At 32.3% G+C, this 14,311-nt stretch overlaps 3 protein-coding genes and 1 long non-coding RNA gene across 4 annotated transcripts; 2 read left to right on the plus strand and 2 right to left on the minus strand.

The window, feature by feature from the left end:
- The first annotated feature begins 193 nt into the window (after positions 1 to 193).
- Positions 194 to 1,210, plus strand: LOC112539155 (uncharacterized). Its single transcript, XR_003082799.2, has 2 exons — positions 194 to 518; positions 690 to 1,210. It is a non-coding gene; the product is annotated as an uncharacterized LOC112539155 (long non-coding RNA).
- Positions 1,211 to 1,970: 760 nt separating this feature from the next.
- LOC107364876 (uncharacterized) lies at positions 1,971 to 9,380 on the plus strand (the record flags this gene model as incomplete). The annotated part of the gene is given in 4 exon segments (XM_089269376.1): positions 1,971 to 2,082; positions 5,415 to 5,434; positions 5,615 to 5,727; positions 7,442 to 9,380. Coding segments are annotated over 4 exon segments (939 nt in total), but the record flags the coding sequence as incomplete, so codon positions are not given.
- Tlk (Tousled-like kinase) lies at positions 2,670 to 6,204 on the minus strand. Its single transcript, XM_015932319.3, has 3 exons — positions 4,200 to 6,204; positions 3,416 to 3,666; positions 2,670 to 3,264 (listed from the first exon to the last, which is right to left on the minus strand). Exons 1-3 carry the CDS (start codon positions 6,097 to 6,099, stop codon positions 3,022 to 3,024), a joined length of 2,394 nt encoding a protein of 797 aa, XP_015787805.1. The 5' UTR covers positions 6,100 to 6,204; the 3' UTR covers positions 2,670 to 3,021.
- A 457-nt stretch (positions 9,381 to 9,837) lies between the features above and the next one.
- On the minus strand, positions 9,838 to 13,247 carry LOC107364688 (uncharacterized). Its single transcript, XM_015932112.3, has 4 exons — positions 12,689 to 13,247; positions 11,458 to 11,870; positions 11,359 to 11,385; positions 9,838 to 10,364 (listed from the first exon to the last, which is right to left on the minus strand). The coding sequence occupies exons 1-4, from the start codon at positions 13,068 to 13,070 to the stop codon at positions 10,215 to 10,217; spliced, it is 972 nt and encodes a 323-aa protein (XP_015787598.1). The 5' UTR covers positions 13,071 to 13,247; the 3' UTR covers positions 9,838 to 10,214.
- Between the last annotated feature and the right edge of the window lie 1,064 nt (positions 13,248 to 14,311).

The raw sequence follows: 14,311 nt of genomic DNA on the forward strand, positions 1-14,311 counted from the left end.
ATATTAACAATATTTTCGATAAACAAAATTTAAAAGCAATTAAACTTAACAAAATTCACTGTATTTACGAGAATTGAACATTTTAAATGTATCTTACGATCGCAGGAATGTAACAGAAAAGGTTTTTTAATTTGTTTTGGTTGACTCTTTTAAGCGCCCTCTGTCGAGTTTTATTTTTACTTAGGGTGTAAACATTCTCCATTAATTAATTCGATTGTGCGATTCATTTTAGAAATAAAAAGTCAAACAGCTAATTAATGATAAAATTTATACTTAATTTCTTAGCTAAAGTACAGAATACAATTCACAACTGTGATTAATTAGTTTGAATATTATGATAGGCTTATGTTTGAAAAGTCCGCTTTGTTTTCTTAACTCTTTGATTATCATTTATCCGGACAAAAGTAACCTTTTAATCTCTTAATCTTGCAAAAGCAGCATTTTACCAGTTAAACTAGAATCTCGTCTGACCAACTGTTACTCTTTGGATGCAAAATGGACATCAAAACCATTGAATCGTAAGTTGAAAACATTTTTTTAGATAATTTTCACTCTCTTTTTGGACACTTTTTGTAACAAAGACAAAACTGTTTCAACTTTTGTTAATATTATCCCAAGAATATAGCTTTGATAAACCTTTAAAATATAATTGACGAATAAAAACTAATTAAATCTTTTCTCTTTTACAGACTACAAGTTGGAATGAATCATGCATTTACTCTTTGGACAATGGATTGAATGACTAAACCACTCAAATGGAGCATTACTCAGACACTATCGACCATTTTGATCTTGAATAATCTTTAAATATTTCCGAGTTTTCAAGTAACTTTAGTCCTTTGGTCATCTTTAAATTGTACAAAACAAAAAACTGTAACCTTAATCATTAATCCAAACTTTAACCTTCTCTGGATACGATATTAAATGATTGTTAAATCTTCAGAGTCTCTAAGGATGGGCTTGTGCAGTGAAAAGGAGTAACAACAAACAAAATGACTACACTGAGCACCATAAGTAACCCAAACACATGATAAGCCAGAAGAAGGAGAGGAAAAAAGGAATATTTCATGCTGCATTTGTTCAATAATTTCTCGTCTGTATTATCAGGGAAGAGCAAATGTAAAATCATGGCTATTTCCATATTTCAATTGATCTCTTCAATTTAATTGAATTTCCTTGAAATGTTGCGACTTTCAAGTTTCTCATTTTTCCTCTGCTCATTCAATTTCATTGCAACAAGTTGCTTTCTCATTCTAGGTGGGTTTGCGTCTTTAAATCACCATTCCTTTCCGATATTCAATTGGAAGCTAATTTTTTGTCTTTCAATAACATGTTCTTTTCAGTGAAACAAATGAATTTTACAATTAGAAAATTTAAAAACAATTAGGTTAGTGTGTTGAAATGCGCACTTTTATTGATTACCAAAAACTTGGAAACTATCAAATTTGTGATTTCAGCGATTGATTCATTGAATCAATTTGCTCTTATCACAACGAAAAATGATCTTGACGATTGAAGTCCATTTTTAAAATAATTGCTCATTAATCCAACCTGGAAATGAACTGAATGAACAACAATTAAATTATGGGATTCATCTTCAATCGGATGATTACACTTATGTTAGTTTAGTGATTTTTTAAGGGGTTTGATACCAAATACAAGCATTTATTTCATTACTTTTTTTTACAGAGAAGAAAAATTTTCATCCATTGAAAACAAATGATTATCTGGAATAAAAATATAACTTACAACGATTGATTAATTTTATGTTGGATAATCATTAATTTTCAATAATACATTGAAATTAATTTCAACTCTTTTCTTCGCTGTAAAAAAATTATTGAAAAAAACTGCTTTCACTGTGAATGATAACAAATGATTGATGTAAATGTTCAATGATGGTTCATGGTTTAGTTTTGTAGCATTTGAAAATTTTCATGGAGAAACCAGATTCAAATTCAGAGTGATCAATTTTAACACTTGAATCAACCAAAATCTGTTAAGAAGTGTTGACTGCAATTTTGTCATCTTTTTTGGTTTCACAATTGTTTAGATACAAAAAACAGATTACTTTAGAGACTTGTAATTCCTATAAAATCTAAAGTGATTTTTACTCACAATTTAGATTATCGTTCAATTATCAATGATAATTGAACGTTTAATATCATGTCGAACGTTTTCGCAACGATTTATGTATAAATAGCAAATGAAATAGCAAAACTAAATTGTACCTTTTCCAATCTATTGACATACAACGTTTCATCAACTTATAACGGCTATTACAACAGAAGGTAATAACACAATTTGAATAATTAACAAAAATCATCATTAATTCCCAGTTGAGACAAAATTTTAGACATAAGTTTCATTTATCAATTTGCACTCAATTGTTTTATCCCTTGAAATTTATAACATTTGAAGATTATCAGTTTCGTCTGGAAATGATGGAAACCTTTCCGGATTTGATTTTTAAATTAATTTTAAGGGGATGTTTCATTGGGTCAATAAAGAGTTAACAAATGAAAAATGTAATTCTCAATTCGATAAATAATTCTTTAGTCTTCGCCAAATTGGCTTCTCAATAATTTTCATCAAACAATTGAGTAGCAAATAAGGAGAAACTATATCAATAGCATTATTATTGGAAAGTGAAACAAGCTATTAAACTCTTCAAACTGGGAATTATTTTATTGATTGTTATCATGTTGTTGAAATGTGGTTGTGAATGTGAACAAAATAATCTTGCATTATTTTGCACAGCATTTTTGTTTCTTTAGTTGTAATTTTAGTGTCTGTTTGAAGATACTTTTTTGTTTTGTTTCATTCACCAATTCAGTTGGATGAAAAATGTTAATGAAGCGGAAAATTTTTGACATGATTTACATTGATTTACATTTCGCATTATTGTCGTGTCTTGTAACTTAAGCGGATCCGCTTGTCTCTTCGTGTGTTCTTCTGTGATTTTATAGTCCTTCTCAAATCTGAATGTTAGTTGGTTTCAAGTCTTTCTGGTCAGCCAATTCAGGAGCTTGATTTATCATTAGAATTACTTCCTCTACCATGCTTCGTGCTGGGTTTAAGATAATCTTCACAGGATAAGGATAGCACATCTATTCTATCCTCTTTTTTATATTGAAGGCATCTTCGAATAAAGTGCTTAGCATCAATACTGACAGCAGGTTTTGCAGGGAATTCTACTTCAGTTGCTTTCAGTATTGTGTTTTCTTCTAAAATAGTGGCTTGGGATTGATTATGTCCAAAAGGCTGAATAGAAAAGAATGAAAGAAAATAAGAATAAATAAAATATTGATGAATAAGTGAGTCAAAAGGATGTTGATTAACCAGTAGCTAATGAAGCTAGATCAAGAAATAGATAATATACAAGAAAAAAATGAACAAAATTCAACTGATTTACCTTTTTCCCATAAAGGCATTGGTAAAATATTACACCTACACTCCATACATCAACTTTAGATGAAATTTTTGGTGGATTTTTGCCGACAACAAAACATTCTGGAGGAAGATACCAATATGTTCCTGCTCCTTGAGACGTTAAATCCATGCCGTGGTCGGGACTATAGTTTTCATCGTCCATTATTTTACTTAAACCGAAGTCGGTGATTTTAATTTCTCCACTAATACTTCCACTACCAAGTAGAATATTACCTGAGAGAGAAAGCAAAAAAAAATGGATGATAGTAATGGCAGACATTTGAACTCACCATCATCATCATCATCATCATCACAACAACAAGGGAGAGGGAATAAGAGCGAGAGATAGATTCACATAATGTCTAAACATATATAAATATAAAGATAAAAATGTCGGTGGCGTCACTTGTGTTACTTTGCCCGAACTAGTTCTTGTAATCTCTCTTTTACCTTATACTTATACTTATCTAATAAACAAGAAAAATCTAAGATACATATTGTCAGTTGAAGAAAAGAATGATGATGATGATGGCGATAAAAAGGGAAAAACGAAGATATTCAAGGAGGGGAGAGTAAAAAGCAAATGACAAAGAGTCAACTCAAGTTGGTTAGGAAATAGTTGGTTAAAAAGGAGAGAAAAAAAAATCGTAATAATGTGGTGATAATATGGAGAGCAGCAGAATTAAGAATAAGAGAAAAAAGGAAAAAGGGATAAAATTGATAGGAAAAAAAGGAGAGGATAGAAATTAAAACATATGGATACTTACCAGGCTTAAGATCATAATGGATTATTGGTGGTTTAATTTCATTGAGATACTTCAAGGCATGAACCACTTGCATAATAATAGATCTTGCCTCCCTTTCAGGAATGCATTTGTGTTGTTTAAGGTAAAAATCTAAATCATGTCCATCACAGTATTCCAATACAGTACAAAATGAATTTGGATCTATTTCAAAAACATCAAATAACCTCACAATCCTTGGATGATCCAATTTTTTATGAATGTTGTATTCCCTAAGAGCGTGTTTTATATAGTTGGCCTTCTTATCATCTTTCCAATCTTTGTTTAACTGATGAATTTTACAGGCAACATATTTCTGTTCTTTGAGGTCAAAAGCTTTGTGCACTTCACTGAAACCACCCTTACCCAGTAATGTTAATAGTAGATACCTGTCATTTAGCACAGCATGGTTGTTAAATCGAGATTGGTCTTCATTGTGTATCCTTTTAAGCTCTCGAATATGAAGATTTCTTTCTCTTTCCAATTTCTCTAATTCTAACTGAAGATCGGCATCTTCCTTCTTTAAAGCTTGTTGTCTAAGTTTTAATATCTCATCCATTTCATAATATTCATACATGGTATAGTCTTTTTGAGCTCCAGATGAACTTGCCACTGGCTCGGGCTTAACAAAATCTGTGAAAGCTGCCCCAGTACCAGAGAGTGTGCCATTGGATAACTGTGTCAGATTACTTGATATCACTTGGTTGTTTCCGTTGGAACCTTGATTGGATGTTTGATTTGATGTCACATTGGATGACCTATCACCCTTTTTCACTTGTACATTATTGGGTTTCTTTTTAGCTAATAGTTTTCTTTGACGTTCTATTTCTTCTCTTTCAGCAGCTATCTGCTCCTGTTTTTTCATTAATTCTGTGAAAGCATGTCCATCATTCCAATTTTCAACAAAAGATGCACCTTGCCTTTGAGTAACAAATTGTCCCAATCTTAAACGATTTTGCATACACTTCTGCCTTGCGGCTTTCTTTTCCATTTGTGATTTTTCTATTAACAACATTTTGGTAACTTCTGTTGACTTGGCTAATTGTTCTTTTTGTTTGTCTATTAACTTTGACTGAGCTTGTAATTGTCTTTTTAACTCGTCCCCGGTCCTCTGGAGATCGTCTATTTTACCATCACGTTCCTCCAAATCCGACGCAGATTTATTTTCTATTTCACGTAATTGTTTCATTGTTACGTCAGTCTGTACAGCTCTTGAACAAGTATTTGAGTAATAGGTTGGATAATTGGCGTTCGGTGGTGGTGGTTGTACTGAGGTAGGCCCTCCTGAGTTATTAACAACTGACCCCACCGGAACAACTGTAGCTTGTCGAGACATTAAACCAGACATCGGTGGACCCATAATATTTGAATAATCCGGGTTGGAATTACCTCCGACCCAGTCAGATGCTATTGGTGTATTTGGTGGCGAGCTTAGTGGATTACCGGCTACCGAGACTGAAGGTGAAACAGGAATATTACCCACAGTACCTGGTGAGGAAGGTGGAGGATACATGTAATGTTGATATCCTTGTGAAGTTGGTGATCTAGATCCCCCGTAGCGACTAGGCGAATAACTCTGGTGTTGTTTTATGTTGAAGAATTCATTCATTTTTTTTAAATCACCACGAGCACTTTTAGAGCTACTATTTGGTGTTTGTCCACGGGTATTAGACATTCCTTGGGTTCCTCCACTACTACTACCAGTTCCCCCAGCAGCAACAGCAGCGATTACTCCATCATCAACCTTACGTTTTCTCTTGCGGCCATCACCTCCAACCTGGCCGCTACCCCGTTTCTCGGGTGTCATATCACCAGATAAAATAATAATTGAGTCTTTATCACTATTGTGTGAACCAGCACTGCTTGTACTCAAATTGGAGTCCATTAGTCACCACAATTTAATTAAGCCATTAATTACACATAACAATAATAACAAACACAAAGCCTGAAAAGACTTCTACTCTTCATTTTCATGGTGGACGATGAAGAGAGGAGAGAGAAGAAAAAAGAGAGAGACCAAGAGAAAGAGAAGATCAAAAACAGAGAGAAATGAAAGAGAAAGTGAAAGAGAAAGAAAATGGAGTCACTATATTCCTATCAGTAAACTCAGCGGCACCTATGGATAGCGAATGAAATCATAATTAAACTGAATGAACAAAAAGTAAACATAAAGTACAGCTAACAAGCTTGACACTAACTTTTATAAAGTTTGCGCATAGAAAGACCATAAGAAAGAGAAAAGAAAGAAAAATGCGCAACTTTATAAAATTGGTGTATAACAACAATGATATCAAAATGTTGGTTATAAGATGAAAAAGAAGATGGTGAAGAAGAGAAAAAAACAGTAAGACGATGAAAAAGAAACAGAAAAAGCAGTGCAGAAGATGAAGAAGAAAATGAACAAGAAAAATTGAGAGAGAGAGAGAGGAAGAAATGAGAGAAAGGAGAAACCCAAGTAATATCAGAAGTAGTAGTTGAAGTAAAATTAGAGGACCAAATAAATCTGTTTCATCAACATCTTCATTACTGTCATCATTTTCATCATCATCATCATCATCATCGCCATAACATTCCCTACTTGTTACCTATTCAGTTTAAATATTTTCTCTTCGCCTGATTGTAAAACCGTTTTTGTCTTCCATTATTTTTCTTACTTTTTGACCAATCGCAAACCATTTATCCACCATGATGATATTTACTAAAGCAAACTGTCCAACGATAACATCCATTCAAATACAATCTTTCTTTTGTTTACCATCTTGATTAACCAGTTCGGGCATCAATGGCAATGGCGAATCAGAAATTATCATGCTATTCTCCCTTTTAACCTCTCTTTCTCTCCTTTTCTCTATCCTTCTTTATCTCTATCTCTGTCTTTCGCCTTTTCCTTTTTCCTTAAACTATCGTCTCTCTCTCCCTTCTCTTCCTCTTCTTCTCATTTAGTTTTTTTGCCTTTTTCTCGTATGTCAAATGAGCATTTCAATGCCAAGCCAATGTAAAAAAAATGTCTTGCCAATTGATTGCTTTTCTTCTTGCTTGTTTGATTTCTACATTGTTTGTTGTATTTATGTATATTCTCGCATGGAGTCACCATAGGTGAGTAGATTAAATATTTGCTATTCAACAGTTTCAAATGCATATTTTATCTACTTTTTTCATCATTTTAATTGATATTTATTGTTTTTCTTTTCTCTTTTTTCCCTTTTCTCTGTAAATTATCCTCTCAGAGAAACCAGAGAAGGAATAATATTGCGATCCATTGGAACATTTTGTGCGATAGTTACATCAATAATCATTCTTCTAGTCAGCGGCTACATTGACTATGATACTATTAAGCCAACCTTCAGTCTTTCACCCAGTTATCTATTTGAATCTATCATTATACCTGTTGGTTTAACATTAATATTGTTTATTGGACCCATAATCGATGCATATCGAGAAGGCACCCTTTTCGCTTTGGAAATTGATGAAGGATGGAATGCGGATGCATTGCCTCCATTTTTTACGGTCCTTCGTGCCTATCTTGTCGGACCTTTCACTGAAGAATATTTATACCGTTTTCTCATGATAAATGTATTGATTCAATGTTTTACCACTTCTTCATCGATACTTATATCATCTGGACTCTTTAGCATAAGCCATATCAATCATTATATCGAAAGATTAATAACCGGCAGTGATACTGTTGATTGGCTTGTTCTTGCTGTTCATCTTTTACAGACATTTGTTTTTGCCTGTTATGCCGGTTGTATTTTTATTCGAGCGAAATCTGTTCTCTCTCTATTCTTAATACATTCATTTTGTAATTGGATGGGTGCACCTCGAGTAGATCGTATATTTGCCGACAAAAGGCTTACCATTTGGACATTTTTTGGTTTAATTAGCTGCATTACTTTAACAACCATATACATGATCAATTGAAGGATTATATACATTAGTGGACCAAAGAAAATATCCTTCATAGCTACTTTTAATCCTTTTCTTATCAAATGGTCTCATGTACCTGGAAAAGTCCATTTCTATTTTCTCATTTCCAGATGATATTATAAATGAGTTTTACTTCTGCCAGGAAAAATTCAATTTAAAAGTATCAAGTTACTTTCTACAACAATAGATGGCGCCTCATTGTCAGCACAAAAATTTTCACGTTTAAATGTAACCATATGATCATAGCTTTGAACCCCACCTTTGAATGTATCTTTTGTTGCTGTAAAAGTTTTTCTCAACCAAAAGGATGCCATTTTTAATATTGTTACTCAACCACATATCAAGTGACATCATTCAACGAAATTTTTTCTCACAAGCCAAGCCTTATCCTAACCTGATTTAAACAAAGTGATCATTCAACGTTGAAGTTATTCCAGCTCACACCATGTTAACCAGTTAAATGATTATCAATAACCAGCGATTAAGTTAATTTAATCTGCAGCTGAATATTCGTTTTCTCATATGCTCAGAATTAAACTCTCATGACTCATGGAACTTCTTTTAAAAACAAGTGTCCTCATCTTTTAAACGCCATGCCTGTTCACCACCAAAAGCCCAACTAAATTGTCATCGATTGACATTTTAATCCATCATTACAAGAAAATTTACATGTATTTTCCACGTAGCTCTGAAACTTCGCTAAATCTCTTATCATATCAAATTCCTAATTCCTAATTCCGAATGTTAAATTAAGTTAGCATTTCAATTGAATGGTGAAAATGGCACGAAAGCGGCACAATCTGGAAATAAAGTTTAAGTAATTTAGATTATACCAAATCTGGAGTCAATTGAACAGATCCCATCAAATCAAATTGGACACACGATTTTACTCGTTTGGGTTACCTTAATAAAAAATTTGCTGCCAAAACCACAAAATTGATGTTCTCATAAAAAAAAGATCAACAAAAATTTGTAAAAACCGAGAAAGCAACAAATCAAACTGAAGTCAATTAAACAATTCAGTTTGCCAAAAAACACTCATTACCATTAATAATAACCATAATATACTAATATACTTTACTAATGATGTTAACCTTTGATAAATATTTAGTCAAGTTATTAAATCAACTATAATATTTTATTTTATTGAATTCAGAAGACGACAAGGAGCAAAAAAGTAGATATTTAAAGTTTATGGAAAAGCAAATGAATAAAAGTAACTGTTCATACCAAATGAAAGCCTTTATCATCTAATTATTTCACCCTTCATCATCACCATTAACAATAATAAATATCTTGAACATTAATTGTCTAGTCATTGAGCAAAGAAGAAAAAAATTAGTAAAATAATAGACTTGATTCCAATCAAGTCAATCAAATCGGTAAAGTGAATGGAGTGAAAGAAATGGTTTTCAAGTGAAAAGCAAAGCCTCACAAAAAGCAAATGAATTACAATGAAATGCTAGTTCATGAAATTATCATTAACAATCACTATTGCTATTAACATTATCATTATCATCTTAAATAATCGTTTATCCTATTTTCATTGTTAATAATAAAATACATAAAATCCTATAACCTAACAAGACAGGCGCATTCAGCCAACCTTATAGAGCATCCAAATAATATGCTAATGATGAGGATCAATTTGCGCTGTTCAAAGGTTTTTGAACATTTAAGAGTATAATCAAGTGTATAGAGTTGAATTGTTATTTAATGTTGACTTTACATCTTTAATGTTCGAGGTGAACAATTAACCTTTACAAATATCGAGAATCGGTTCATCAAATTGCACCTTACATTGTATCAATAAACAACCCAATTATGGTTTTTAAATATTGAAGTTTGTGTTCAATTTTGCTTTTTTCTGGTAAAAATTAATGATCAAATGTTGACCAAAGGTAACAGGAATTGGTTAAACAACTTTGATTGTTGACTGGAAAAATGGATTGCTGGTTAGAAACGACGATCCATAAGATTAGAGTTAATGATTTGACATCTTTTTTGGGCACAATTTTTGTATTGCATTTTTAGTGATTGTGAACTGAGTATTTCAATGATTGCCGTGAAAGATCAACGAAAACAATTTCTGAATAAACTGGTTCCATGATTTGTTGAACATAAAAGGGTTGCTTCAAAGTTGATTCCAAGTGATGGGATTGAATTTTTCTTAGGCCTTCCTTTGGGTTTAGTTGGTGGTATTGGGCATCCTCCTTGCATTACCTGTAAAAGCAACAGTTTTGTTTAATTCAATTGCTCGACAAAATGGACTATTTACTTTTCCAATCATTCGTTGTTCATAGAAGAAAAATAACAACTCTGTCTCTGAATTAATTTTGCTGAAGAAAAGCGTTTTTAAAACTTTTCGGCAATTCAGTACAAATGGAGTGACTTCTAGCTTCAATCAATTGATAATACGAAAAGGCATTTTATTCAAGTTTATTTAATTCACAATGCTACATTAGTCTCTAGCAATTCAGATTTTCAGAGTAAATCGATCAGAAATAACTCCTTAAATGAACAATCATTCAATATTTTTGCTTATTTAAACTTTAAACTTCAAGAAAATTTGAAGGCTTAGAAAGATTCTTACTAAAAAGACACACTTCACGAACAACTTATTCAACAAACTAAACTCATCTTAACCCATTTCTTGGTAAATAACTATTTTCTGGTTAAGTTTGCAAATGAAATGTAAAAAGTACTGCCAAAGCCTCGAACAATTAAGTTAAGAGCTGACAATGTGAGACTTAGAGGGGTTTGTAGGGAAATCGAAAACTGAGTCCATTGATGCTATCAAACAATTCATCCAATGGACAGTTTTCGAGAAAATCGAGGCCAAAGTTGAAACTTCGATCGCATTTTGTGACCGTAATAGTTAGAATGCTTAAACCTATTATGCAAGAACAAATATTGTTGGTACAAGTCATGAATGGAATACTTTTTTCAACAATAGTTCTCTTGATTTTGGCTATTGGACTAAAAACTATGAGCGTCGATATTTCGAGAAAGGTATCACCTAATATCATCATTCTTTCAATCAATCATTAGATTTCAGCATGAGCTATAATATTTATAAATTTGTGTCAATTACTTGTCAATTTGTGAATAAATGTGATAATTGTGTCTTTTCAGTAACAATTAGTAAAATGTAAGAGTTGCTTCAATATAAACTGATAAAAGATGCAAATTGAGAATTGAAAAAATGAATTTTTACCTGTTTTTTCCATTTCATTCGACGATTCTGAAAAATGCAAATTAACTTGTTAGCTTGCTTTGTTGATCAAGTGAAATAGTTTATTTAAGGTCAACTTACTTGGTACCATGTTTTCACCTGAAGTTGAGTTAAACCAAGAATCCGAGCCAGTTCAGCTCTATCTGGAGTTGACAGATATTTTTGACTATCAAATCGCCTTTCCAGACCCATTAACTGTAACTCAGTAAATACGGTTCGATTTCGTCTAATCTTGCGACTCGATGAAATGTTATTGCTTACATTATTATCATTATCTTTGTTATTACTGTCGCCACTTGAATCACCATGATTCACTCTATTGCAACTCAACGGATCCGTTGTTTCACTCGATTGACATCGTATATCTAAAGGTTGATCCGAATCTGTTTCATTCGCATCCTCATCACACTCATCTTCATCGTCATCATTCTCCTGTTCATCTTCATTGTTGTCTTCATCTAAAATTTCAAAATCCCTAAAAGAATCAGATGAACCTACAAAAACAAAAAAACATAAGTAAAAAAATGTGAATTTCCCTTAAAAAGTCACCAAACATATTATTACTTTAATATTTAAAGTATTTTCCAAAAAATCCAAACAACATTTTGAAAGTGTTCACAAAAATTTCCCAATTTCTGGACCAAAACTCGAAAATACTTTTCAATAGTTCAACTTGATTTTCTTCAAATAAATTCTTTCGATAAATCAATAAATATTACAAGAAACAAACTCAAATCAAAATCATTCAAAAAGTTTTCTCTAATTTCGCCATCGATTAACAAGGAAAGTGTCCCAGTCACTCAAATTGTTTTCAATGATTAGAGTCTCGTTCGTCTTACAATAGAGTAACCGTATTTCAATTTCCGAATGATGAGAAGGTTCGAAAAGCGTCATTCACTGTCTATTGTTATACATAAATGACATTACGATGAACCTTTTGTTTTGTGTGCTCATTGCCATACTAACATGCAAAAAAATATTCTGTTTTTCTAGTTTAACTTTAATTTGCGAATCGAAAGATTTCGAGGGAATTAAACTCTTATAAAACCTAATTGTTTTATGATGAAAAGATTAATTTTTGTTTGAATAACTTGGAACACTTTTCTTGTGAAATGAGGAAAAAAGTTTTGAAAGTTTCATAGAACTTTGGACTGTTCGATTGATTAAACTGAGCTATTTAGTCAACTGCATTTCTGACTAAACTCTAACTCTATTTTCAAGTTTATCACTTTCACTTGAACACTACAATGAGAGTCGACTATTAGAGATGAAGTTGCATACTTAAAGCCTGTAAAAATGTCGATAAACTTACCAATTGTCCAATCAGCTCGTAATGAAGGTTTAACACACGAGATGCAACTCGATGTTGACTGAACAGGAAAAGACGGCCAAATAATTTGACTCGATTGATGTGAAAAGAGTTTTGCACATTTGGTTGAACCTTTCAACCCACTTTGACCCGTTTTACCAGTTAAACATTTAACCTTTCCACTTGCCTGGTTAACCCCCAAAGTATTGCAATGAAAAGCCGAGACTGGATTGGATGATGATGAATGATACAAACTGTGACCACTTGAAACCTGAAAACACGAACTATAATCACAAGTGCAACTTTGCGATGAACAATCACTTTCCACATCATTTGACAGGATATCACGAATCATGAACGATTTACGTTGCTGTTGAACCATCATTTCTCACAATGAAAAGTCTGTCAAAAGTCCAAAAACAAGAAACTAAAATCTCAACAAGTAAAAATATTGAAACTTGAAAAGTCTGAGAAGCCAAAATGAGCCATAAAAAAGTCGAAAGAAATCATTTCAAACTCTAATTGGCCAAAACTTTACCGAGATTCACCTAAAAACATGTGAATAATAATGACTTGTTGGAGGTTGATTGAGTGTGTGTGATTCAACAAGACCCTTTGATCATCCTCATCCCAACTCATCTCTTCCCTTTACATTATCATCTTCAACTTAACAAATCAATATTCATAAATTGCCATTGTACTTTCACTCCCAGTCCAACCACATAATAATAATGATAATGTTGAAATAAAAAGACTTAACTTTTAAACTCCTTTCTCTGCCAGACCAATTTCAAGATAAAAATTTATCCTTATTCACATTTTTTCATCTTTTTTTCACCATTTCGCATTATTTATCAACAATTTTCCAAGTTATCATTTTTTTGTAGCTTCTCTCATCATGTTACATTAAGTTACACTATTAGGTTCAACAAAGGCAAATAAACAAACATTTTGCTGTTCATCTTTTCAATCAATCCGCTATTGATAGACTATTGTTGACTTTTGTTGTCACCACTTTTGAAGTCATTTAACCTTTTTTTTCGAGCTTCCTTTCTGAACCTTTCTTATTTCAAGTTTGACTTTTTTTTCCTCATCCAACATCAATTGCTATTATATAAGATCTTTTTTTGCATATGGATCATCAACAATAGCGACTATTAATGTGATCATCTTTTGCTTCTTTGTTGGTGTTGAGGGTGTTAATGATGAGGGACAACAAAAGGGAAAGTGTTTCACTATGAAAGTGATCAACATTTGGATAAAAAATGTTTAGGTAAGGAACTTCACTTTGGTTCCTTGTTGGCCTTACAATTGGTACACTTTACAGTCCTTTAATGTTGAATGTTGATCTGGTCAATTGAGCTGCACTTTTTTTTGTATGTAAAGGTTGCATACTCAATGAGACTAATTTATTGGATAAATTGATTTTGACCATCGATGAGTTATTTCATCAGGGATTGACCATTGGTTAGTGGTGATAATCATTAATGGAAACTGTTAACAATAAATTTTACATTAAATGAAACCATGAAATTGCCGGTAAATTTAAGAATCAATTGAGCTTTCCTTTGAAGCTAATCGTCTATAAAAATGTCAATTGGATGAAATGGAAAATGTTTTTCCTCA

The sequence above is a fragment of the Tetranychus urticae genome, chromosome 3 (assembly GCF_039701765.1).
Source record: "Tetranychus urticae isolate SD_2017Ah chromosome 3, NJAU_TeUrti_SD_1.0, whole genome shotgun sequence".
NCBI classification, from domain to species: domain Eukaryota; kingdom Metazoa; phylum Arthropoda; class Arachnida; order Trombidiformes; family Tetranychidae; genus Tetranychus; species Tetranychus urticae.

What these genes read in the sequence shown, in the direction of transcription:
- Tlk (XM_015932319.3), bottom strand. Translation starts at nt 6,099, where the DNA reads ATGGACTCCAATTTGAGTACAAGCAGTGCTGGTTCACACAATAGTGAT. An exon ending in CCATTATGATCTTAAGCCTG is followed by an intron (nt 3,667 to 4,199) that starts GTAAGTATCCAT and finishes TTTCTCTCTCAG; the next exon opens with GTAATATTCTACTTGGTAGT. An exon ending in AATGCCTTTATGGGAAAAAG is followed by an intron (nt 3,265 to 3,415) that starts GTAAATCAGTTG and finishes TTTTCTATTCAG; the next exon opens with CCTTTTGGACATAATCAATC.
- LOC107364688 (XM_015932112.3), bottom strand. Translation starts at nt 13,070, where the DNA reads ATGATGGTTCAACAGCAACGTAAATCGTTCATGATTCGTGATATCCTG. An exon ending in AGGTGAAAACATGGTACCAA is followed by an intron (nt 11,386 to 11,457) that starts GTAAGTTGACCT and finishes TGCATTTTTCAG; the next exon opens with AATCGTCGAATGAAATGGAA. An exon ending in GAATGAAATGGAAAAAACAG is followed by an intron (nt 10,365 to 11,358) that starts GTAAAAATTCAT and finishes TTGCTTTTACAG; the next exon opens with GTAATGCAAGGAGGATGCCC.